This window comes from Metopolophium dirhodum, chromosome 1 (genome assembly GCF_019925205.1).
Source record: "Metopolophium dirhodum isolate CAU chromosome 1, ASM1992520v1, whole genome shotgun sequence".
NCBI classification, from domain to species: Eukaryota; Metazoa; Arthropoda; class Insecta; order Hemiptera; family Aphididae; genus Metopolophium; species Metopolophium dirhodum.
Window position 1 is genome coordinate 87,288,564 of NC_083560.1, and position 27,884 is coordinate 87,316,447.

General features: G+C 27.8%; 2 protein-coding genes across 2 annotated transcripts; one reads left to right on the plus strand and one right to left on the minus strand.

Moving 5' to 3' along the window:
* Positions 1-376: 376 nt before the first annotated feature.
* Positions 377-10,885, minus strand: LOC132933639 (eukaryotic translation initiation factor 2D). The gene is made up of 7 exons (XM_060999905.1): positions 10,702-10,885; positions 10,427-10,623; positions 9,356-10,351; positions 9,193-9,282; positions 6,579-6,786; positions 6,334-6,505; positions 377-1,843 (listed from the first exon to the last, which is right to left on the minus strand). The coding sequence occupies exons 2-7, from the start codon at positions 10,480-10,482 to the stop codon at positions 1,776-1,778; spliced, it is 1,590 nt and encodes a 529-aa protein (XP_060855888.1). The 5' UTR covers positions 10,483-10,623; positions 10,702-10,885; the 3' UTR covers positions 377-1,775.
* Positions 10,886-11,046: 161 nt separating this feature from the next.
* Positions 11,047-26,025, plus strand: LOC132933638 (protein abnormal spindle-like). The gene is made up of 15 exons (XM_060999904.1): positions 11,047-11,431; positions 14,986-15,171; positions 15,258-15,470; positions 15,969-16,764; positions 16,838-16,954; positions 17,033-17,159; positions 17,219-17,592; positions 17,657-17,877; positions 17,941-18,063; positions 18,507-20,939; positions 21,283-21,408; positions 21,482-21,662; positions 22,174-22,358; positions 22,505-22,642; positions 24,203-26,025. Exons 1-15 carry the CDS (start codon positions 11,417-11,419, stop codon positions 24,407-24,409), a joined length of 5,442 nt encoding a protein of 1,813 aa, XP_060855887.1. The 5' UTR covers positions 11,047-11,416; the 3' UTR covers positions 24,410-26,025.
* Positions 26,026-27,884: the final 1,859 nt, after the last annotated feature.

Consider the following 27,884-nt stretch of genomic DNA (forward strand, 5'->3'; position numbering starts at 1 on the left):
TCAAATTGTTTCCACCCGAGCACGTTTTGTTAATCTGTTTCCCCAATAGGGCTATCTTGCCTCTAGTACCTCAATTTACAAACTATTGTTTTTCTTAATTATTGTACCTACTTTAAATAATTTTTTACACAACTTATATTTAAAATGAATTTGTATTTCAAATTGTTCACTCATGAGCATTTATAGTGAGGCCCATTATCGTTTTAAAGAATATAATATAGAAAAATAAAACATTAACTTTAAACGTTAAATATATTGTTTATTAACTACCTGTAGCTTAACATTCTAAATGTTGCCTAAACTTAAATAGGTAGGTAACTAAAATTAATTTTTTTCATTAATTGACTCATTTTTGATAATAATAATCTTTGTTGTCAATTTATTTACTTTATTCTTATTTACACCACAGTATAAATTTACAATGACAGTATATACTACCTATCTAGTGATACAAAAAATATGTTCTGATAATTTTAGACAGTCCATAATATAATATAAATAAATATAATAGTTTTAATTTTGAAGAGAAATTAAAATTTATTTTTAATAAATAATTATTTTAGTTTAGGTTAATTAAAAAATCTTTGAGAGGAACCAAGTATTAAGTTGACTCAGAAAAATGTTATCAACATAAATCGATAGAGAAAAATAGAATGTAGTAATAGTTTATAACAAACAACATAAAAAGGGCTGCAAGTTATTAAACTTATATTATGTCTATAAATATATATGTCATATATTTAATAACAATTTCCAGTACCTACTTCCAAGAATTACAAAAATAATTTTGTCAAAAACCGGTATTGAGTACCTAAAATAAGACTCCTGTTTTTCCTTCATTTTATTTAGTTTTCCACTACTACTTTGATAAGTATTAAGAATTTTTAATTTTAGCTTCCACCCAATACCACATTCCCACAAAGTACCAAATAGATCCAATTTCCCACCAGTAATCAGAAAAATGTTGAAGATTTAAGCACTTTTCTTCACCAAAAAGTGATAAGTAATGACAGATACAAAACAAAAAAGAACATTCATTGCTGCTCTTTAGATTCACCGCACAGTCTAAAATATATTTTAAATAATCAAGTACCTATGTTAAAGTTTTATTTTTTATTTAAAAGTTATTAGCATGGTTATAATTCTATTGGTAAGTGGTAGTGTATAAAATAATATTAAACTATCAAACAAACATATGAATTACATAATAATATTATGATGAATACAATACAATTTCCTGTACATGCATTTATATATTATACTGATTACATCAACCCAATTTAATTTTCCTTTATTTTACTAAATACTATAGTATGTAAGAAACTTGTTTTGATGTGTTCATTACGTTAGTTATCTACGTATTGAATTTGTTTTATTCCATTTTCTAAATGTGGCACAGTAGTTTGAATATTGATTTTTTTATAACAGACTAATTATAAATAATAATTATATAAAAAAAAAAATAAACTGAAAACAGAAAAAAATGAAGAACCTAGTACTTTTAAAATTGTTTTTTATTGGTAAAGTTTAGTGTTAGGAGAAATAATTATATATATTTAATAATTTAATTATTAACATTATAATATGTTTAATGCTTAATAAATATAGTGACTGGTTATTTTTAGAATTGTAATTAATATTATTATAATACAAGTAAAAGGTAACTAATATTATTAGTAATCAATAACTCATTTCATAGTTTTAAAAGTAGAAAATAAATTAATAAGAAAACGGTTGTTTATACATTTTTTTTTATTGAATTTAAAAGAAAATAATTATTTTTTTTGTTTCTTGATATAAGTTTCATGTCCTCTTATAAATTTAACAGGAATTTTATATTGATCTGAAAAAAAATAATATATATTTCATTAAAAGAGATAACTCCATTTATTAAACAAAATATTATAAAATAGTTGTCAGATCATGTTTGCAAAACTTATAACTTAAACATGGTATATAGTATATACATTATATATACTAATAATGCAGTGGCGCCAAAATATATATTTACTTATGATTTTAGTAGGTAGGGGGTCACCTTTGTCATTCTATAGTTATTTTATGAAAATTTGTTTAATAGACAACTTAAAAACTATAATTTGGTGTATGGTAAGGTAGTTATTAAAAATAGGTGGGTGTCAACATTTTATATGCTGGTGTCTAATGTCACAGGTAAAATTTTGGACTTCGGCGCCACTAATAACATGTTACACTTTCTATAAAATCAAAATTGATCATATATGGTACTTTTAATGTGTAATTTTGGTATTGTCCAGAACTTAGAAAATATCTATTAAAATACCTCAAAAATATAGTTTAAATGTTTAAAAATGTAATTACAAAGGAAATATATATTATTGTTTTTATATTATGAATCCTATTATGTATTTATTAGTCTAATTTAGATATTTAATATTTTTTTGCTTGCCGCAAACTAATGGCTTAAACTTAAACTATTTAAAATGAAAAATCAGCAAAATATTATAATAATTGTGTACTAAATACTACATCTTGTCTTGTTAACAATTAATTATTTAAAATAATTTTTTTTATATTTGTTTTATCTATAATCTTATCAATAATATATAGATAATTCTGAATTATTAAAAGGTATATAATATGTTAATGTGCCATCTGTGAAACTCTAGGAACAACGTTCTTTTTTTAAATTACTCAACATCGTCAAAGTTACAGCCATTGAGTTTGTACCATACAGAATGTTAATAAATTAAAAGAACTAATAATATTAAAGATTTTGATTTCTTTTACCATGGCATTAATTGTCAAAATCAATTATATTTAAGTAAATTTATTGTTTATTGCTATATTTTGTACTAGTGTTTAAGTATTATCTATTATTTCATTACCTACTGTATTTAAGGTACTATTTGCCTTAGGGGCGTTAAATAAATATTATTATTAATTTATCAATAAATGTATAGCTGTCTTAACATTGTCCCACAGCAGAATAATTACTGTCCAGTGCCTAAATATATTTAAATATTGATGATAATAATAATAACTATAAAACTTCATTATATTTCATGTGCCCCATTTCTCAACCTTATATTTAATTGATAATTTGTGTATTTTTTGTTATGAATTATTCACAATTTAACACTAGGTTCATTTAGTTTTATTTTAATACATCATAGTCATATATATATATATATATATATATAGTTATATTATTATCAATATTAATAAAAATGAAATTTGACTAATTTAACAGAAAAAAATACTGATCAGTTTAAATTGCACTTTATTTTATGGAATCTTTTCTTTGTGGAAGTTTGCAGTTGGTTTTCAATAATAATTTGTTAATTAACAGACATTTTTACATATTGCTAATGATGATGATATACAAAATATTGGTAGAGCATCATATGAAATAAAATAAAATATATAGTAAATAGGACCACAGGACTGGGTTAAAAATTAAATTCATAGAACTAGCGTAATGTAAAACTGAGCTTTAACTAATAAATATGGAATGGTTCTTAGAGAAGTATGCAGAAACTCAATATTTTATTCTGGATATAAGGTCAGGAGCATCCAATGCCCCTATGGCTTCTTAGTCATTTAGAATAGAGTTATAAAATTGAAGGTCAACATTCAAACTGTGGGAAGCAACAGTGAGAAGAATGTTCACTTTATTGTATAACATAGTTATAAATCTTATTAATGTTACCATATGTAATTAAAAAAAAAAATAATAAGTATAATCTTTACATAAATAAACCTATACTTTAAATCAGGCACCGGCAACCCGCGGCCCTCGGAACTTTTTGCTGAGGCCCTCCAAATATAATTCATGGTGTTTAAAATTTTAATTTTGTAGCTTAAATTGTTATAAATATATAAATAATATTTAATCAATGCGAGATAAGCTATGATCGAAAACGTAATCTAATCTTATGTAATGTATATATCGTCGATTATGACAAATACGTATTGGTTATGGCCTTAGTGGCTTAGTGCAGTTCGTTTCGAAACATTCCAACGTGAAGTTTAAATTTCAACTGTTTTATAATAACCTATCAATTCAATGTCAAAAAAACGTAAGATTAGTGATGAACATCGTACATTCAACGAATCATGGACGGATTTATATTTTTTTATCGAAAATAAAGGTAAACTATTATGTTTAATTTGCAAAAAAACCATTTTAACTGTAAAAGAGTATAATGTTAAACGTCACTATGAAACAGAGCATAAATTAAAATTTGACACTCACTGGTGATCTTAAACAGATTAAAATAAACAATTTTAAAAGTTCATTAACTAATCAACAAAATAGTTTTAAATTACAACATAATCAAAACGAATCAGGAGTACGAGCTAGTTTCGTAGTTGCTGAAATGATAGCCAAGTGTAATCGTCCATTCAATGACTCTGAGTTTATAAAAAAATGTATGTTAGCCGTTGTAAATGAAATATGCCCTGAGAAAAAAAAAAACAATTTGAAGACATCAGTCTCTCAGCTAGGACCTGTGTTAGACGTACCGAAGAGTTAGGAACAAATTTAATATTCAAACTGAAAGAAAAAGTTTCTAAATTTGATTGTTTTTCTATCGCAACTGACGAAAGTACTGATGTTTGTGATACTGCTCAGTTATTAATATTTATTCGAGGAATTGATTTTAATTTCAATATTTCTGAAGAATTAGCTGAATTATGTAGTTTGAAGGGAACTACAACGGGAGAAGACTTATTTATCGAAATTGACAAAACATTTAAAAAACTTGGATTAAGTTGGAACAAACTAGTTAGTGTTACTACAGACGATGGTAGAAATATGAGTGGAATTAATAAAGGATTAATTGGGAGAATAAATGCGAAAATGGTGGAAGAAAGACATGAAGCACCTATGATATTTCATTGCATCATACATCAAGAGGCATTATGTTGCAAAGTTTTAGCATGGAAAGATGTAATGAATATTGTAGTATCGACGGTTAACTACATACACAAAAATGCTTTGGCACATCGTCAATTCAAAATATTTTTGGAAGAATGCGATGCTGAATATGGGGATGTAATATATTTTTCCGAAGTAAGGTGGATGAGTAGAGGTGTGGTTTTGAAACGGTTTTTTATTTTACGAAATGAAATAAATATTTTTATGTCAGAAAAAGGAAAAATTGTACCAGAATTATCAAATGAAAAGTGGGTTCTTAATCTGGCATTTTTAACTGATAAAACAACTTTATTAAATGAGCTGAATACAAAACTGCAAGGTAAAGACAAATTGTTGTCAGATATGTATTCAAATATAAAATCATTTCAAGTGAAATTAAAATTATTACACAAACATATTAATGAACAGCACTTGGATCATTTCGTATGCTGTAAAACTGTATTAGAATCAACCAAATCAACTTTAAATTGGGAAACTACAAAAATTAATTTTTTAAATATAATAGAAAACCTACAAAATGAATTTTCAATACGATTTTCTGATTTTTACGTACAAGAGAATAAAATCAAATTGTTTCAAAACCCTTTTTCTGTCGACATTGACGATGTTGAATCTAATTTACAGATGGAAGTCATAGAATTGCAAAACAACAATATTCTTAAAAATGCTTTTAAAGAAAGTAATGACCTAAAAATATTTTATTCAAGTCTTTCTGAAATAGATTTTAAAGGCATTAAAAGTTTTGCTAAAAAAATGATTACTGCTTTTGGTAGCACATATATTTGTGAGCTGACATTCTCAATACTTAAATTCCGAAAAAATAAATATTGTTCACGGTTAAGCGATGAACACTTGAACGCTGTTTTAAGGATATGAACATCCAATTTAAAAGCGGATATAAATAATTTGGCGGGAAAAATTCAACCTCAAAAATCACACTAGTAACTTAATATTTGTATACTAAATTGCATTCAAGAATTAATTAATAATTATTTTTAAACTTTTAAATTGTCTCTACTAATGTATTTAATTAAAAATTAGTTAATAAGCACAACTGCAATGTTAAATTCATAATATGTTTGTTGCTATCTGTAAATATATTAGTATTATTTGTTAAAATTATATTTTTTAATATTTTAATTTTGTATGCGGCCCTCCATTAAAAACTGAAACAAATTATGGCCCGTGTAGGTAAAAAGGTTGCCGACCCCTGCTTTAAATAAATAAAGTATTTTGAGATTCAAGATGATCGATGAACATTTTTAAATTTTGAACACCATTACACCCAATATTAAATAACAAGTTAAACAAAGTTTGAATCATATAGAGTTGGCATTTTTAAGGGAAACAATAGCACCGGGTCAGATAGTTTTACATATATAATTTAAACACTTATAATATTATTAACTTGCCTGTTAATAATTTATACACAAAAAGAACTTGAGAGCCTTGAATTTGGACTTGTCTATTTTGTGCATTTGGTATATCATTAATAGTTGTACTGGCAGCTACACCATGTTGACATTCTTTACTAAATTTTAAAACATCGACACCATATAGTTCTAAATTATTAACTAGAGTCACCTGAAATAATATTGCAAAATAAATTAATATTTATATTGGATCATAGTTTATTTTATTATGCTCATAAACAAACCTTTTTGTTACCACTTCGATTATTAACAGTCATTTCAATATTATTAATTTTTTTCTTTAAGTTTTTTTTTGTTTCAGTATTCAGAACTGATATTTCAGTCCGATGCATTATGTTTGTCACTTCTTCAATTAAATCTTTGAAGGTTATTGAAGATTTTTCTTTTCTTTGAGATAATATTTTTTTTAAGACATCATTTGTATTTACTACCCTAAAATAAAATAAAATGTATTAGCTATTGCTTAATGTGAAGAAATCAGGCGGTGTTTTTTTTCCAGATTAAGCAGCAGCCACAAAAATACAAGAACAACATTTAAAATAAGAAAATATATAGTTTGAATTATTATAGTACATTAAATACTAACATTGTGCCAGCATGTGATATTTTATTAGATATAACTATATAAGATATTATATTGTTTTATAAAAAAAGAATAATAGTACTTGTCATCCCAGTATACACAAGTTAATAATATATTCAAACTACTGAAAATGTTTTTGGTTACCAGATATAATAAAACAATATATACACATAAATGAGAACATTATACTTCTTATTTAAACGTCTATTAAATTTATATTTAAAGGCTCCATGGTTAATATTCTATCAGTATTATCTAAAAAAAATGCATTAGATAAGACTGTTTGATTTGGTCGTAAGAATTTTGTCAGAAATAAGCGTTGATCTAAATTAAAATACAATTATTGAACTTGAAAAAAAAATGGTTCAATGAAGTTTATACTAATACATTGATATTGGCACTATTAATAACATTACTTGTTCGTATTTTCAATTATATATTCAAAAATAAAATTCATATTCACAAAACATACCTAACTTTTTTTTTTTTATTGATCTTTAAGCACGGCGACTATGGCCATTAGCTGATTGTGGGGTTTTTATGATTGTAGGTAGTAGGGTTTGTAACGGTAGGGTTTTTACACTTGTGTGTTGTGTTTGGCAGAATTTTTAATGGGGCACTTGTAGGTTTTTGCTATGCCCCGGTCAGAGGATGGCGGCATCTTTCTCCAAACAGTTCTCTGCCCGGAGAAAAATTCCGCCCAAAGCCAAGGAGCGACGGTGCGCCCTTACATACCTAACTATTTAACCATTTAAATTTAAATAATATATAGTTTTATCTTTTAAATATTCATAGTATTGTAATGATATGCTCACACACCATTATAATAAATAAACTAAAACTTTACAGAATAATAAATAACGGCCAGACTGTCGTTCGTAGAAATCGGCTATCCCCAATAAAACCATTGTCACCGACAAGAGAAGGGGAAGTACAAAAACCTTTGATAAAACCGCCTACCACTCTTTGGTCAGCATATCTTTGTCGCCCCTTAAATCAGTGCATGAGCACCAGCCACCGAGTAACTCAAATCTCAATACCGATTTCAACAAGCGACAACTGGACTTCTTATGATAAGCCATAATTAGTGCGTTCTTTATTTCAATTTGTATATTTGTATTACTTTGTGTCACCTAAAACCCCTACAACATTATCCACAAACGACTGCGAATCAGGTAAGGCATTTAATATAATATCTTATATTGATTGCAGTTATTACATTATTAGTGATTTTTACATAAAATTATACTGTACGGTGTGTTTGATCTAATTCTCGAATACACAATCTCGAGAGCCCTCCGAACACCTGGAGGAAGGTAATAGTGTAATTTTACTATCTTAATATAACTATTGACAGGAGTCGTTTTTATATTTATCGTATTTTTCTACGTTATTACAGTATTATGTCAATATCAACACAACATTTTAAAATAATCTTGAAAAATTAGGAAAATTATTATTAATTATATCATTAACTTAGGTCAGTGATGCATTTAAAATATATGCTCCTTGCAGTGAAATAATTTTATCGCCGCCCCTCCCGCCAATTTTCACCCACTACTCTATACAACCTCATACATTCCCTCTTTAATCTCAATTACTATAAAACTGACTTTTATGTGTTTGTGCATAAACTAGATACTCCTGTCAATGGTCATTGGTTGTAGATCAGTCGTTTCACTCATATCACATTCAACTCAAAATGATTTGGTACGATAATCTGTTACCACTTATTATTTGGGGGCAGGGGCATATTTGCGGAGGCGGATATGAGGACAAATCTGCCCACATGGCTCTTTAAATACATGTGTATTATACTATTATTATATTATAATTATTACATCATAATCTGTAAGCTAAAATTCTTGTCATCCGCTCCCTACAAAAAATACTAAATACGCCACTGCTTGGGGTACAAAGTGAAGACATCTTCCCAGATAGTGTGCCCAGGGCAACATTCTGTCGTAAAAAGTCTACATAAAAGGCTACGGTACTCGACATAAAATCACTCATGGTTCTTTTATACAACAGCGCTAATAACAATTACCTATTACTCAGAAAAATAAAACCATTGATTAATCAATGATGCTATTAAATGTTATATATTTTGAGATAAAAAAAATTAATACACTGTATATAATGGCCACCATTAAAACAGTTAAAATTTGGCAGCTGGGGGCATTCGTCCCCTTCGACCAACCCCTTCCCCTAAATTTGACACTGACTTAGGTCATAAAAATGAAAGAAATACATACGAAGGGTCCGTTTTATCTTGTAGTTCATATTTCTTAATATATTCTGTAATATATCTTCGAATAGATGATAATGGTAATTCATCTCCTTTCCTAAAAAAGTTTTATTTAGAAATATTAGTTTACTAGTAATATTATCAATTGAGTTTTAAAAATATTAACAAACCGACAAAGAAATTCTGAAAATATAGGATATAATCCTGGTGTGACTATATAAATCTCTTTTACTGGAGGTGTATATTGATCATCATTTTCTTTCAACTCAGAATTTTCTTCTATATTTATTTCTTGAAATTTTCTATTACTATGAATGACCTGGGTTATTTCAGCAATACCATTACTACCAACATTAAATTTGATTATACCTTCTACATCCAATAACTGTAAAAACGTTGTTAACTTTTTAAAACTAGTTTTTTTAATATCAAGTTCTATTCCTTCAGGACAAAATGACAATACATATTTCTTATAGAATGTACTAGCTAAAATTGGCAGCATTTCTTTTTTAATACAATGTTTTAATGCTTTTAGTGAACATGTCATTAGCAATTCATCCATTTTTTCAGTAACAGTTCGGGTATCTTCTAACTGAGTTGGTATATCATCATTTAATTCAGGAGCATTTTTAAAAGAACGTTCAATCATTAAAACTACATCAGGCATAATGTTTAATATGTTAGATTTAAAAAGTTCATCTTTGTGATAATGTAACACTTTTAAACAGATATCTTTGTTCTTTTCATGGTTTATTATACTATTTCCATCAAGTATCAAGTATCCAATTGCAACAATTTTTTCACATGAGTTGGTACATATACTCACACACTGATCAACAAGCAACGGGACTAGTGTATGATCATTATTTACAAAAGTTAAATCTTTTATAGTTAGTTCTGATGGTGAACTGAGTTTGGATTTGAAATTCTCATGTAATATTAATCTGGGGACTATGTGAGGAAATGACCAAACCATAAATAATGTTGGATAATATTTGCCTTTAAAATCAAAAACTAACGCAACTTCTTGGGCACAATAAATCTTGACTATGTCATTGGTGCAGGTTATAACTTTCAATAGTGACAATTGTTTATGATTTAAAAATTCATCCAGCATTTCATTGGTTAAGTTAAAACATTTGCAAATGGTTGATTTGAGTTTTTTTCTAAAATCATAATACAAAAATTAATTAAAATAATACCAACAATAACCTGCTTTTCGCAATAAATGGGGTACTTACTGATCCGCGCCTTTTAGTGCAGCATTCGATTTGATGCGAAATTCGTTTTTGAACATAATTGATATGACCGATTATAATTGACTGTGGCTAAACAATTTTACAAACAGACAGATTTTGCGTCTAAATAAATCCTTTAGACAACTGATATCCTTATAGTACTACCTTATAACCATGAACTTGGGCAGATAGTCCCTAACCTGTTAGGAAAATGAGTGTAATGTAACAAAATTAGATTGATAGAATATTACATTATGTTGTTGACAAACAACGCATACTTCTTAACAGTATTGTTCTATGCTTTAACCAGTGGGTCACGAAGAATCCCACGATTTCTGAATACTGAATAGTCGTAATCGTTGAGGAATCGGTAAGTCTCAAAGTGCGCAAAAAATTAATTTAGACATTTATAATTTAAATCATTCGAGTACAGTTTAGTACATCAAGAGCATTTGATATGATAAGGACGCGCACTATCGTCGGGGTATCAACTGTCCCGTTATCACGAATGATGTCCTCGTGATAACACGAACTGGACAACTGATAATGCCCACACGGAAAAACTCGTTGGTGGCACTGTGGCAATGCGGCATCTATCTGTCGGATCGGTGAATTGGACGGTGATTGGACGATGATTTGGCCTCAACTACAACTCTCGACGACAACAAGTAACAACAACAATTACAACTGCGTTATTTTAACGGTTTTTTTTCGGCAGCTCGGGATCATTATGGATTTTATTTCTTTCCGCTCTAACTTCTAATCGTATAACTAATGGTCTCTTCAGTATTTGACCCAACGACGGCATAGAGTCCGTAACTCGCATTTCGTGTTGATATAGATCGTTTTCTGTTATAATTATTAACTCTGGTCTTGTGTTTTTATTAATTTTGTGTCAATGTATTTAGAACGACCGGGCAACCAGTCGTAAGACAACTCACCATCAATATTTCTGCTGAAATTTGATTCTATTCGCATCCGCTGACCTTCAAGATGTCTCAATTTGTTGTAAGTATTATGATCTGTGCTTAGTAATTTTTATACAATTTATCACGATTTGTCTACGGGCTGCTTACTGGTTCAGACTAAATACCATTCTGTAGTAAACCCAAAAACTATAATATTATTTTAAATAAAATAACGTAGAATAATAAATTATATATGTATTATAATTTATGAGTGGTAAGGTAGGTATTAATATAAGCCTAAATAACAGGAAGCGTAGATCAAAGGCGAAAACAACAAGTTGTTTTACCTAGTCACACAATAATGCAATTCAACATTACTAGGAAAATAAAATTAGAATATAGATATCACGCCACCAATACGTCATTGTTAGAACCCACATAAATACGGGTAGAGCGCCTACCATAACTTAGAAGATAGTCAGCCCTCGTGGTAGGCCAAGCTTACGACAGTGCTTATAATTATTTTATATTTGAACTTGTAATAATAAAGTGTTATATTATTGTTATATTTAAACAGTCTAAAAAGTGTTTATAATTATTTACCTATCTTTCTCAACAACAATGACTCAAGATAACAACGAACATACGACCTCATTAAATAATTATTGTATTAGTGTTCAACGTGTCTTTCACGGCGATAAATACAATTCTATCAACTACCACTGTAATACTAGTATAATTAACCATATAGTTTAATAAACAGATTTGTATAAAATCAGTTCCATTAAAGTTAATGCCTGTTTACAAATGTGAAAGGACGGTATATTCCAATATCAGATGATTTAAACACTCATTAATTCTATGGAGCTTATATTTATATAGCGGAAAGAATGGTACTGAGAATGAATTTTTTAATTTATTGTTAATGGAGTATAATTTCCTATTGAATAGTAAGGATTTCCCTAACTATCTACAGAATATTGATGTACCTTCCTTCAGTAGTCGGGTAGGCATGTCACTATAATTCAATGATTTCACCATTGTTGAAGAAATTGAATAATATACTTAATAAGACTAGGATACTGTATTAGAAACGTTTCTTCAAATATAGACTTCTATTGTTTATTCATATTTTCTGCCCAGCAATAGCACTGACTTGCTGTTATTTATTCATGAAATTTAAAAAGATGTCAGCACGAAATTTGTTTTCTCGCATACCTACACACACACACAAGATAGATAAAACCAATTCATGTTAAATTGTTATTTTAACATGCACTATTTGATTATTGAAAATATAATTTATGGTTACGAGATCTTAAATATGAAAAAAAAGTTCAAGGGGCATCTTGTAAACAAAAAACAATTCTGAGCAAAGACAGTTTGGAAGCCTAGGATATTTTATATTATATTTATATTAATCTAGTAGGCAGTAAGTTATATTAATATTATTTGTATATTATAATATTTTTATATAATAATATTAATAATATACTTTAAGGGTTTGAAGTACCCACGAATAATATTTTTAATTTACAACTCAAAATTAAAATATTGTTCTTCCTAGTTTAAATATCTAATTTTGTCCAAACTTGAACTTTTATATAACTTAAATAACTATTGAAAATTTTAAACATTTTTATTTTTAACTACAAGATCTATTTTCAATTAGGTATCAATTTGATAAATGTTGTCAAAATTTGAAATTTAAATGATTATAAAGAAAAATCGTGCCTATGTATTTTTAATATTTCTAAACTGATATTGTAACAATGTGTGGGGAGCCTTGTATTAAATATTTAAGCTTTTTGACCCAACGAATAAAATGTTATTGACATTTATGGAAAAAAAAAAAACAAAAACAAATTGAAAATGTTCTCAAACAGCTCAAGACAAAAAAATTATAAAATAAACATATGGTGTAAATTTCAAGTATCTACAGTTCGTTTTTGAATTACAACACAATAAGAAATCGAGTGAATATCCAATGTTGTAAAAATTTGAACTTCAAATAATGATAGAAAATGTAATTTAACTTACCGGTAGAAATTTTTTTTTTTTTATAAAAGTAAAACGTATGAGTAATTTTGTATTCAGTTTTAAAATCTTAGATATAAAAAGAAACAATTTTATGAATTTGTAACCCTAAAGTAATTTGTACATTTTTTTGATTTTCTTTGATTTACTCCCAACTTTTTTTAATTTCCACTAACAATAACTTACAATATATTACATTTTCATGTTTTTTGATTTGGTGAATTTTTTTTTATCGACATTAATTTTAAAAAAAATAATCAAAAATTTAAAATTTAGATCAACGCAAGTCAAAATATTTTAAATTTGTATGATTTTCAAGGTGAAGCAACCATAATTAGTTATGTGTTAAGAATGTGCATGTATAAACGTTTTTATTAAACATTAATAAACGATGGCAGCAGAGGAGTAGTAGTGTTCACACAGATCCTCCTCTGCTGTCGGTTCAAACGGAAAAAAAAAAAAAAAAAAAATTTGTATGATTTATATAAAATACTAATATAAACATTTCAGTGAAAATTTCATTTATTTACTGTATTTTTTTTTAGAGTTAGTTCCCGTTTTTACTTAATTTTTAATTTTTTTTCCCACCGCTTTTGAAAACTACTGGGAATTTTAAATATGAATAATTAATTGTTTAAGTAGGTAACTCATAGTAAACTTATTTACAACTATTTATTTAGTTGTACTTGAAGCAACCAAACTTACCAATGATTGTATCGGGTTATTGGAAACAGCAATAATTTTTTTACATATTTTCAAGTTGAAACAAATGTTTTTGTTGCCCTAATACTGTTCTTATTCATCTTAGTTACGATAACATAAGTGTTAGTCTTAAAATGGATATTGAAGTTATGACATGAAATATCAGTGCATAGTTAGTAGTTACATATTATATAATACTAAGCAAACTTTTTTTGCATAGGTACAACAATTTAAAGCTTTATAATTTTAATTCTTTATATAAGTCAACCATAGAAAATAATTTAGGTTTATTGAAAATTAATTTAAGTAATGAGTTTAAAGTGATTAAGATATTATGTTTCCCTCCAAAAAGACTTACTTATCTCTAAGGTTCAGGTTTATAAGTACAAAATAAGTTGAAATTTGATGTGTACTATTATTTTCCAAAAAAAGACTACAACCTTATATTCCCTTTTAATCAAAAATTAAAATATCTAACATTTTACAAAATATTCCAAGATATGCTAAGGAAACTAAATACTCCCTAATCCCTGAAACATTAAAAAAACTGTTTCCTGTATATTCTGTATTGAATAAATTGTCTACATGTTTTACTGTCTTTAAACTGTACACACTAAGTAATATGTAAAACTTAAAAATCTGGATCCTACTGATCACTATTATGTTAAGCATATAAAAAGCCTTCTAACATTAAAGGTTTGTTATCTAATCCTAGCCACCAAAATAAATCTAGAATTGAACAGGCTTGTATAATGATTTTTGTCAGGAGTTTAGTATAATAATTAAAAATAAACTATTTGTATATAAATTACATAACTTAATAGTTTTGTACTAAATTTAAATAATTTTTAGTTAAATAAGTCATATTTGAAATTAAATTTGATAAAATTATCTTAACTATTTAATTGTTTTTAGACTGAATTTTCACCTCCCGTGAAATTTAAATCAAAGCACGAAGATGAAGCAAATACAGTACTTGAGTATTATTTAGTATTATCACCATTTCAAAAGCAGACTCAAGTAGAATTTTCAAACATAAGGATTAAAGAAACAGCTATTAGATTTCTGACAGTTGTTAATTTGCTTGACAAACCTAGACAGGTTATTAATACTGAATACTCCAATTTTTATAGTTAATATAATTTAATGAAAATCTTATTGATTGTATTCAAATTCAATTTTTACAGTTTGTTTTACCTTCTTCAAATGATGGTATACATTTTGATGTTTATGAATTCACCTTACAACCAAAGTCACAACGTAAGCTATCAATTACGTGGCAACCTTCTGTATATGGAAACATGCGAAAATTGATTAAAATAGAACAAGTAGATAACAACAGAAAATATGATTTTGTTATTTTTGGAAATTGTATTGACCCTTTACACAAGAAATTAAGAGTAAGCCAACTATGTAATTTTTCTGTACCTAGTCTATACTACCGCCCTTTAGAGAACGTCCGTAATCCTTGCATCGATACTGATGGTCGTGAGTGCTGCTCTCCCACCATAGTTCCATTCCCACTACTCGATGGCGTGTACACAGCAGTTGACAAAAACACAGGACAAATACATTGCTTACATTGTATAGTAGATAAGCAATGTTTTTTGTTATATATTGAATAACAAAATAAAAAAATAAGTTATAACATAAATGTAACAGCTGTGTCCCATTGTGACAGCTATCGCTATGTATATATAAATGTCAATAATGCTCATCGGTGATCGTGGCCGACTGGTATGGTTTAGTTTATTACGGGGAAGGCAATGCGTAGCTACTGATGAGTTTTTATGGTCGATCTCTCATGGGCGGAAGTATATTGGCTTTATCTCAATATTTGTTTTTTATTTTATTAACTCAATATTTTATAAGTTTAATCTATGATTAATATTTTTCAGGGTGCTTCTGTGACATTAGCCAAGTCCAAAAATTCAAATTTGGCTAAAAATAAATTTAATGGTGGTCAGAACAAAATAATTTTAAATAAAACCAGATTTTTTAATTCTACATCAGAAAGAGTTGTTTTAGTTGATAATGCCTCAAAAATATCTGAACATATTCAATCAGAAACTTTAGAATCTCCTATGAGACGGCAAACCTATTTAGTTGAAGAAAAAGAAAATATTCCAAATTTGAAAAACAACATGATTGACTATGATACAACCTTCACTAGTTTTGAACACTGTTTTAAACGTTCAGATAAAAATCATCAAAACACCACATTCAGTAATCACATTAATACCCAAAATACAAATTGTGACATAATGACTGATGATTCACTAGATGAATCACTCAATAAATTAATCAACACTAGTTCTCCATTTAACGACTTTTTTTTAACCCCATTGAAAAGTACTGAAAACTTAATTTCTCCATTCAGTACCACAAAAAAAAGTATTAGTTTCGATATAGCTGATAAAAACATGGCTTTTACTTCATTCACCACATCGCCATTTAAGCCAATAGATGCTTCAACTGCAGCTAAGATCTACACTCCTGACAATAGAAAACCAACCAGAGTATCTGTAAACCTTTGTGAGAAATTTGAAGAAATACCAAAGAATATAGATAGTGAAACTTTTATCAAAAATACTATCCCGAAAAAATTTGCATTGCCTCTAAATGTTGAACAATCCTTCAACATATCGCAAAATCATGAATTTACTACCACTTTTACACCCATGCAACATACAAGTAACTTAACATAATTACTCAATACCTATACGTTAGAATTAATTATAATAATTTATTATTTTTCATGTTATAGGGATTATTTCAAAAAGCACTAAGCCCAAACGACCATCATTTGTTATTAAAAATTCTCCTTATTATAAATGTAGCCCAAAATCATCAATGATTTCTAAGAATAGATTGAAACAATACAGTAAGTTATTATGATTTATAATATCATTTATAACACTATTATTAAAAAAAATGTATCTACTTGTAATTATTTTCCTAGGCATTCTTAGTCCACGGACTAAAAATTTGAGGACTCCAAAATTGGATAAGTGTGATCAGTACCTCAAGTGCTTGGCAAATCCAGAACTTGTATATCACAATAATGCTGAAGATCCGTTTTTAAAAATGTATGTTGAAATATAAATATTAATTATGAATATAAATACAGTAGATATTTTTATTTTAGGTCTCAATATTATGAAGCTGAATGGTTGGATCGCCAAGAATCTGATATGATTCGATGGTTAAATGCACTACTTATGCCTACTGATAAATTGGCAGATGAAGAACAACTAGATGACTTGGAACAAGCAGCGGTGGCGTGGGAAGAGGCATCCAAGACAAGCCATAAAAATAAGCCTATGCAATTTGCTACTCAAAAAGATCTGTTTGTGTCACAAATATACAAGCAGTGTCCACAACAATGGAGTGCGTTGCGGAAAGCAACATCAAATCTTCTTACATCCACAAATGTGGCGACTGTTTTATCAAAATTAACTGTATCAATAGAAAAAGATTTCATAACAGTACGAGATGATCGTCAAATACATTTGGATTTAAGTGAGATTTTGTTTAAATTTAAAATTGTTTGTATATAGTTAATAATTATATTGTATTTTGTTAGATTTAAAGAAAAAAATTATGGATTTGTTAAAATGTTTTAATCCACTGTGGTTACGAATTGGTTTGGAAGCAGTGTATGGTCAAATAATTCACATAAATTCTGGATCTCATGACTTAGATGGTCTTGGATGGTTTATACGTAAAAATTTGTTTAATAACGATTTCATTAAACAAAAGTTCACCAAAGCTACTGTTCTGCAAGTGAACCTTCCCACGTACAATGTAAAGAAAAATATTAAAAATATAATTTATTTTTTATTGAAAAAAAAATGTTTTATATTGCAGATTGCCATGAAAAAATTTATCTTGAAAAAAATATTTATGCTTGTATATTTTTTGGACCGTGCTAAAGAACAACAACTTATCAGACATAATCCATGTCTTTTCAAAATAGATTCTCCTTATAAAGTGAGCTTATTAAAGGGACATAACACTGGCATTTGTTGTCTTCATCTTACATGTAATTTACGCTCAGCAGATCACGTTTCGCTTCATTAACTTAAAAATATGAGTGTATCAACCTATTATGAAACTTGATATTAACAATTTTATCTGTGTTTGTATGTGGGTTTTTTACAATAGTTTAATTTTTAGCAAGTTTAGCGTGTACAATACAGCATAAATTAAAAATGGTCATAACTCACTTAAAACAGAATTATCCAAAAAAAAAAACCACACACAAACACAGATAATGTTCTTAGCATCAAGTTTCATAATAAGTCGATTCACTCTAATTTTTAAACTATCAAAGCTAAAAGTGATTTTCTTGAGTGTAAATTTGCTATACTCTTAATCATGTTTGATGTGAGTAATATACTTCATCACAAAGTAAATATTTTTTTTATTTACAGAGTAGCCATGATTTCTTGATGGGATTTTGTGCTGACATGGTAACATCAAATGGAGACATAAATCGTCGGCTACGTAGTATTGACTATAATTTGACCCATAAACAAACCCATTTGGACGAAGTTAATTATGCTGTTAAATCATTAAATGACCTTAGGGATGGCACCAGAATCACTAGAATCGTTGAACTCTTGTTCAAAGGAGAACCACTGTCGCAGAAGCTAAGACTTCCCGCTATATCGAAACTGCAGAAAATTCACAATGTAAATTTGGCATTAACAAGGATATCGGAACATATTACCATTGAAGGAAATATAAGTACTCGTGACATTGTAAATGGTCACAGAGAAAAAATGTTATCACTATTTTGGCAATTAATTTATAAGTATTTAACTCCTCGATACAATAAAGCAGCAAAAACAATTCAACACTGGTGGCGAAACAATAACCTCAAATTAGTTATAATAAAAAGGATTAGAGCTAAGCAAACGTTTAAACGTCACTTGGCTGCTACTAAAATACAAGCTTATGTGCGGGGTTATTTGACCAGAAAACATTGGCCACATAAACAAGCTGAATTGATTGAAAACCGTGAAAAGTTACATCTAGCATCAACTAAAATCAAACAATACCTACAAAATAAACTTAAACTTTTAACTGAAGACCGAAAACAGTTTATAATCTTAAGAAGAACTGCAGTGTTTGTTCAAAGAACATTTAGATCCAAAATTGCAATGGAAAGAGATAGACAACAATTTATAAAAGCTAAACAATCAGCTTTACTTATTCAAAAAGTGTACCGCGGTTTTATAATCAGAAAAAACTGGCCGCAAATAAAAAATGCCCTATTAATAGAAAAAATGAATAGAATTAATGCCATTAATGTTATCAAACGCTCTCTAAGAAAGAACTTACCACCCACTGAAGACGAATTGTATTATAAAAAATTATTGCATATAACATTGACCATTCAAAGAAGATTAAGGGCAAATAATTTGATGAAAGTACAGATGAAAGCATTTATTATGTTAAAAAATAGTGCAGTAGTCATACAACAAAGATTTAGAGCAAAACAAGCTATGGTAAAACAAAAAAATCACTATTTAAAACTTAAAATGTGTACCCTTAAATTGCAGGCTGTAACTAGAGGTTACATTGTGCGGAAACAATGGTCTGCGTTACACACAGAGTTAAAAGCTAATAGAACACATTTAACAAACTGTAGTAATATGATTAAGAGAGCGCTCAGAAGTAATCTTCCATTAACAGAAGACCGCATTCAATTTCTTGATTTAAAAAGATCTGTCATTATTGTACAAAACCGATTCCGTGCTTTGAAAGAAATGAAGCTACAAAGACAAAAATATCTACAACTAAAAACTGTAACCCTTAAACTGCAGAGTTTGGCTAGAGGATATATACTAAGAAAACAATGGCCGTCTCTAAGAAATCAGCTGATGGTAAACCGTCAACGTTTGATCAATTGTAGTAATATAATTAAAAGAGTTCTAAGAAATAATCTCTCGTTAACAGAAGACCGCATTCAATTTCTTGATTTAAAAAGATCTGTCATTATTGTACAAAACCGATTCCGTGCTTTGAAAGAAATGAAGCTACAAAGACAAAAATATCTACAACTAAAAACTGTAACCCTTAAACTGCAGAGTTTAGCTAGAGGATATATACTAAGAAAACAATGGCCGTCACTAAAAAATGAGTTGATGGTAAAACGTCAACGTTTGATCAATTGTAGTAATATAATTAAAAGGGTTCTAAGAAAAAATCTTCCAGCTAATAAGAACCGTTTAAGATTTCTTGAGATTAAAAAAGCCACAATTCTTATCCAAAGTAGATTCAGAACTAATAGACAAGTAAAAGAATATCGGATGTTACGTAGCAATGTTATTGTGATTCAAAGAAGGTTCAGGGCTAATGTGGCTATGAAACAACAAAAATTAATTTATGAAGACACCAGAGCCAAAGTTATTAGACTGCAAGCATTTTTCAGAGGACATTTGGTTCTCAAAAAATGGCCAGAGACTAAATATGAATTAGAAGCTAGTAAGAAACAATTAATATCTGCTAGTAATACAATAAAAAAGTTCTTGCGCCTTTGCTTGTCGCCCACTCCTGATCGTTTAAGATTTATCAAACTGAGACAGTCTGTAATGAACATCCAGGCAAGATACCGAGCCATTGTTGCGATGAAATCAGCAGAACGAGAATATTTATTATTAAAAGATAGTGTGATCATACTGCAAAGACATTACAGAGCACACAAAGCCATGTTGGTACAAAAAAAGCGATATGAGCTTCTGAAGAAGTCCACAATTGTATTGCAGACTCATGTTAGAGGATACTTGGCGCGTAGACGTTGGCCACAGTTAAAATATAGTATGGAAGCTAAACATAGACTAGCATTTGAAACTTTAGAGGTAAGTTTTTAATATTTTATAATTTATTCTTAAAACAATTTTCTTTACTATGTGCAGCTTGGTGCAAATTAACACGGCAGCTCGTATAATAGCTATTTCTCCAAGTAATTGAGTATTTTGTTCTATTCTGCTTTTCACGCATATCGCATTTTATCTTAAAGAAAAATGTTCTGTTCTTTCCAATCTTGTCTAAATATTGTATACTATAAGATTTAAACATACACAGTGCAAAAGGTTGTTAGTTGGCCATGCGTTCTTATTTGAGTTGAAAATGGAAATGCGAGCTGCCGTTCAGTTACAAATTTGGACCAGAAATGTAATGTTAAATCGTAAACATTTACAGAAAGAGAATGTCGCAGCATCTAGAATACAGGCTATTGTTAGAGGATTTTTGATAAGAAAGAAATTACCCAAGATCAAAGAAGAATTACACAATCAAAAACTTGTGCGGGCTGCAACTTTAATACAGGTAAATTGTCAATATTACTCATACAATCTTACAACCGAGTATAAATAATTTGTGTGATTAAATTATTTAACAGGCCATATGGAGAGGTTATATTGTAAGAAAGAGATATCAGTGTAGACGAGAAACAATTAGAATTCCTCAAAAAGGTGCCCTCACATTGGGCAAACGACACAATGAAGTGGTTGATGTATTAAACAAGCAAAGAAGAAATGAATATTCATATCGGGAACTTGCTACGGTTTTCTGGAACTTAGGTAGTATATCTTTGCTGTATTATAGAAATATACTGTAGACAAGCAAATTATAGCTAAAATTTAAATGGTTGAATATAAACTATATTGTCAAACTTATGTTAATAATATTGTCTTCTTAATACTAAAACCTTAAAAAGATGTATAATATGAGATAACTCGAAACTTTTAATAAATACATTTTCTTAGATTATATGTATATTCTACATAATCTAGTGTATATTACTACATATTATGCAGACTAAGATGGTTATACATTTTTATTTTTGAAACACTCATGTTATTTAATTTGAGAGAAAAAAATAAGTATTTTTCTTATTAGGTCTTGTAGAATTTTTTTATGTTTAGAAGTAATTAGTTAACAATTTTTAAGTTGTGTTGATGATTATTAAATCATTCATGTACAAAATCTTTTATGTTAAAGCTAAGCTAATATAGAGTAATTCAATATTTATTTTACCTTTTACAATATATCATACATATGGTTTTTTTAGTGCAATGTTTTGTTTTTTAGATACATGTACAACCTTATCTAAAGAGCTATGCTTGAAGACGTCAGAAGGTATGATTGTGGACTACATGTTTCACTTTTTGCATTATTCCAACCAGTCGCAACCAAGTATCGAAGCAAGGGAGCCAGCAATCCGTGTGCTGACAAATTTACTTAAGTACCATGAAACCTCTTGGCACATCTGGATGGTGAGACCTTGAATAGCCATCAATATTTTGTTATTATAAATCATTAAAAATAAGATTGTTATAAATTCAGTAATCTCTGATTTTTTATAGTATTTATTTTTATTAAACATAAGACTCAACATCCCCCTAAAATTATATTGTTGTAGAGAACCGTTAATGCTGATATGGTGAAAGACCTAATCAAAATGATGAAGACGTGTTGTGGAAAAATCAGCTCAAAAAAATTGTACTGTTCAATTGCTACTTGGATTTGGATAGCCCTACAAGACCCAGAAAAAAAACTTGTTAGTATTTCTATTTATATATAATAGAGGTCACTACACCTGCAATCTGCATGCATTAGTTTTCTAAACGCATTACATAACAAATTGTATGTTATGACTTATGAATAATCAATTTAACTCCGTTTTTTTAATATTTTAATGGACCTTATACTAATAGATAGAACATAGTATTAGTTCCAGCAGCCACGCGGGTTGCGCTGATGAAGGTAGTACACAGTAATACATGTAATACATGCGCACAACTATGGGGTTCTACAATTATTTTAAATTTTACCATGCGCTTTTTTTTTCCTATTTAGGTTTTTTACTGTTTCTACTAAATCCATCAACCATTGTCAGAATGGAATAATAATGTATATTATGCAGTAAGCATGATTTAAAAATTTAATATATCTATGCGTTATACATTTTATTGTATAGAGAATATAATAACCGTTAATAACAATGTTTATGTTCACAAGGAATGGAATCACTGGTGTGCTGCTAGGAAAGACCTCACTACTCACCCACACCCCACCTGGTTATTCCATCTATTAATATTTTGAGTACTTTATATTAGAGTAGATTGATCTATAATCAAATTTAAATGTGAGAATATGTATTATCAATTTTTTTTTTAAATTTTTAAATGAGATAAGTTTATGGCAATTTTAAAATTATTCTCAATATTATTACTTTTAAATTTCATAATTCGTCAATTCAGCTCTATTATTAAGAAGATGTCATAGCTCTCTCTGACCCGCAAATTACAAAACAAATTTGTGTTTAGTACAACCAACTTTGTCTTGTTAGCTTAAGTAAATTTCAGATTGAATTATCTATATTCTTGCGTTAACTTTTATTTGATATTAAAATTTTTAGGCGAGTTGAGTATATAAAATCTTTTAAATTAAAAACACTCATATCTCGTATTAAAATACATTTTGTAATAAATCCAGCGTAAGAACATAGATAATTTCTCTAACTTCAAGCTCAATAATAGGTCATTCACTCTAATACTATATGTCTAAATCTAACAACATAAAGCTGGTTTTGCCACGCAAACATTTTTTAAAGTTGTCCTATTTGTTTATAATTATTACTGACTCACATATTGCTCATTGGATGTAAATATATTTTATTATAGAACACACAAAACTAACATTAATAATTGTGTCATGACAAAATATTACTATTTCATTAATATTAAATAGGTTAAAAATATTCCATTATAAAACACATTTTTTTATATTAAAATAATTTGTTTATTTTATACACTGTAATATTAAAAAAATATTATTGTAGAAGATTAATTTTAATAATGATAAATTGTTATCTAACTTGATTAACTATTTAACTAGCACTAGATTATTATATTAATTATAAAAATTCCTTTTTTTTTATCATCGCAATACTTAAACAATGATTTTTGAATAAACAAATTATGCTCTTAGAAGTATGCCATTCCTAAAATTACTCCTACCTTGTACTAAAATGTAGAGAAATGTCATCTGAGAAATTATACACTTTAAAAAATTCGTCCCTAATTTTAGTTTAAAATAGTTGGTTCATTTGTTACAGTACATCAAAAAAATTCCATCCGCCATGGTGGACTTAAAATGCATGATGGATACTTTGAAAAAGAGGTACATAACATCAAAAGTGGACAAAAAAACAATGGTGTTACCTTCGACGCGGCCTACTTGGAGTATTGGCTCTAAATGTCAAAAGTGTTTTGACTCTGACATCTACGCAACAGCTCAGATTTGCAAACTTTTGAACATTTAAAATAATTATTACATATTTCTTACGTTTTTTTCCTTTATCATAACATTTTATTATTAACTGTTGATTTTTTTTTTCTGTGTATATATCATAATTATTACCATATTTTAGGAATTAAAATACATTATTTTATACTTTCTCAGTTATTAATTGATTGATTTATTAAGATAATGTATTATAAGATTAAAATAATTATAGTTATTTAAATGTTATAAAAACAATACAATGATCCTAAATAACTGAATCATTTTTGACATTAAAACTGTTAAAGATTATAGATTTCAATCTATATAAAATTCAAATTTAAATACAATGTTTTTGTGATTTTTTTTTAAATTGTTTTGACTATTTTAATATTAATATCACCTTTCACTTAAATATTTAAATATTATTTAGATTTATCGATTATTGAGAAAATCAAAATAATATTCAATGATTCATTGGTTTATTGCTTGTTAAAATGTGTTGTACCTATTTAAAACTCATACAATATTATTCCATAGTATAATTTTTAGTACTATTACTATAACTATAAGTTCATGTAATCATGTACATTAAATTTATTCATGTATGTAATTGGAGATGTAAGAATTATATTAAACACTTTTATACCTTATAAGATACATTATTTTTTTTTACATTGAGTAATTTGATTATTGGAATTATTAATTTTATTTGCAAATTGCAACTATAGTAATTAATAAATAATAAATCATTTAAATAAAAAATTTCTAGGTTGTTTAAGTAGTTTTAAAAAAACTATTTACCTGTTTTTGCATACATGGATAAATTTTTAATTTGTTCTCAGTCATCTTAAACTAGACATTTAAAAAATGTTTAATTTAAGTCTGATTTTCTTTAATTTATTTTATCACATCTTGTGATATAATTGTATATAATCGGTAACTTCATTATTTCGTCAAAAGTCTATTAAAAATATTTAAAATGAATAGTTATTTATTAATATCTCAATGATACAGTTGTATTCGTTTAATTTTTCAATTTAAATGTAAATACTATTTAAATCATATTTTTTTTTAAAAAAGTTAACTTTTCTATAAATAATTAACATTTGTTAAAGTATAATTATTAACTATATATATTGTATGGTAAAAGTACAAATACTGGTTTTGCCAACTGCTGTCAGTAAGCATCCGACGGTAAATTTAGTCAAACTAGCTTTTTTACAGCTATGATATTTTTTCTATTTTTAAGTTTTTTTTTAAAACTTATGTTAATAAATAATTTTTTGCTTTGTCAAAAACTTGAAAATAATTACAAGGTTCCTCATAAGCTGTTATAGTAACAGTTTAAAAATATTAAAAATTCAGTTACAATTTTCTTTATAATTATTTAAGTTTCCATTATTTTTAATGAAACTATATTTTTTATGAGGGAAAAAATAATGCTTTTTTAAATTTTTTTTTATTATTTTATTTTAGGTGTATTAATATAATGATATTAGGAAGATAAAAATATACGATTGTTTAGATTATTTTTTTTAAATATTTAAATGCTTAAGATTTTAATTATTTTTTAACGTGTCAACATAGGTGTATCTAGAAGGGATTTATGTGAATATTAGCCCCCACCCAGTATTATTGTTGTGTATTTCGTTCAGGTAAAAGTAAAACCGTGACAATATAATACGTCTTATACTTACAAATAATGCAAACCCTTAGTAGCGTATAGACGTATAGTTCATCGTTTTACAATTTACCTATTTTAATAAATGAACAAGCCATTTAAGAGGATTCCAGCGTAATATTTGTTTTCTCTCTCAGACCCACCACCCACTCACAACGTAGATAAAACGTTTTCAAATAAAATCATTTTTTTATGATTTAGAGTAAAATCATTAATCAACTATTGCAAAAATTATAGAGGATAATATTTTTGAGGGTATGCAATATCGCTTTTATATTTTATTCTTATTTGACTTTCAAAATAAACTAAAAAATGTTGTACATTTGAATTATGTTTAAAGAGAGGTAAAACACATAGTACGCTGACATCATCTTAAGAGGCCACACCCGCATGTGTTGTCTCCGTCTTACAAACGCGAAACATACCAAATGTACGTTCAGAATTTCAAGTTTTATGCCGTTAGCTTAACAATTAGAGTGAATCGACCTATTATGAAACATGAGGTAATAGGAATATTATCTGTGTTTTGTTGGAAGTTGTTTTACGATAATTCAGTTTTTAAGTGAATTATGAGCATTTTTAATTTACTTTTATTATACTTTGATTTGAATTACACTCTAATTTTTAAGCTAACGGCATAGAACATGAATTTCTGAGCGTACATTTAGTACCTATGTTACGCGATTGTAAGACGGAGACAACACATGCGGGTGTGGCGTCCTCTTAACAAGACTGCGGGACGCTCGTTACTTTTTATTTTTAAATAAACCACCCGAAGTATCTGGTCCGTAATAAGCAGAAAACAAAGTTTGAAATTGTCTTTGCAAAAACTATAATATTATGTACTACGTATAAATTTTAATAGTAGACATAAGGTCGACTGTGTGTCTGTGTCAGGGCAGGGCCAGATTTTACAGAAAGTTTTAAGGGCACTTGCCTCGGGCAGCTGTTGTTTGGGGGCCATCCGAATGCCGAAATACTATGAAAAATTTTTTCACCCTCAATTTAGGTAATCTATGTCATTCGTTTTTTGATTACAATAAAATAAGAAAATTGTTACATGAGAAATCGAGTGAATATCAAATGTTGTAAAAATATAAATTTCAGACGCTAATAAAAATCCTTTATCACAGTTTTTATTCATAAGCAGTTCAAATTTTGACAAAATACTGAAAAATCACGAAAATTAGCAAATTATTTTGAGTTGAGAATTCATAAAAATTTTTCTTTTTAAATCTAAGATTTGCAAATGTAATATAAGATTACTCATAAGTTTGTCTACCTTTATCAAAAAAAAAAATATCTACAAGAAACTTAAATTAAATTTTTATAAGCGTCTGAAATTTATATTTTTACAATATTTGATATTCACTTGATTTCTCATGTAACAATTTTCTTATTTTATTGTAATTGAAAAACGAATGACTGTAAATACTTGAAAATTTCACTGAATGTTTATATTAGCATTTTCTATACACCATACAATTTTGAAAATATTTTGACTCTTTTTGAGCGGTTTACGGACATTGTCAGTTTTCAATTTTTTGTTTTTTTTTCTATAAATATCAATAAAAAAATTTTTGTTGGGTAAAAAAGCGTGAAAATTTAATATAAGGCTTCTGATATATCGTTCTAATAGCAGTTGAAAAATATTAAAAATACATAGGCACAATTTTTTTTTATAAGCATTTAAATTCAAATGTTAACAACATTTATCAAATTTATAATTTATTAATTATTTTGTAGTTAAAAATGCATAAAATGTTTAACTTTTATGGCTAAGGATTGAAAATTTAAAACAAGGCTCCACGTAAATAGGTTATATATAAAT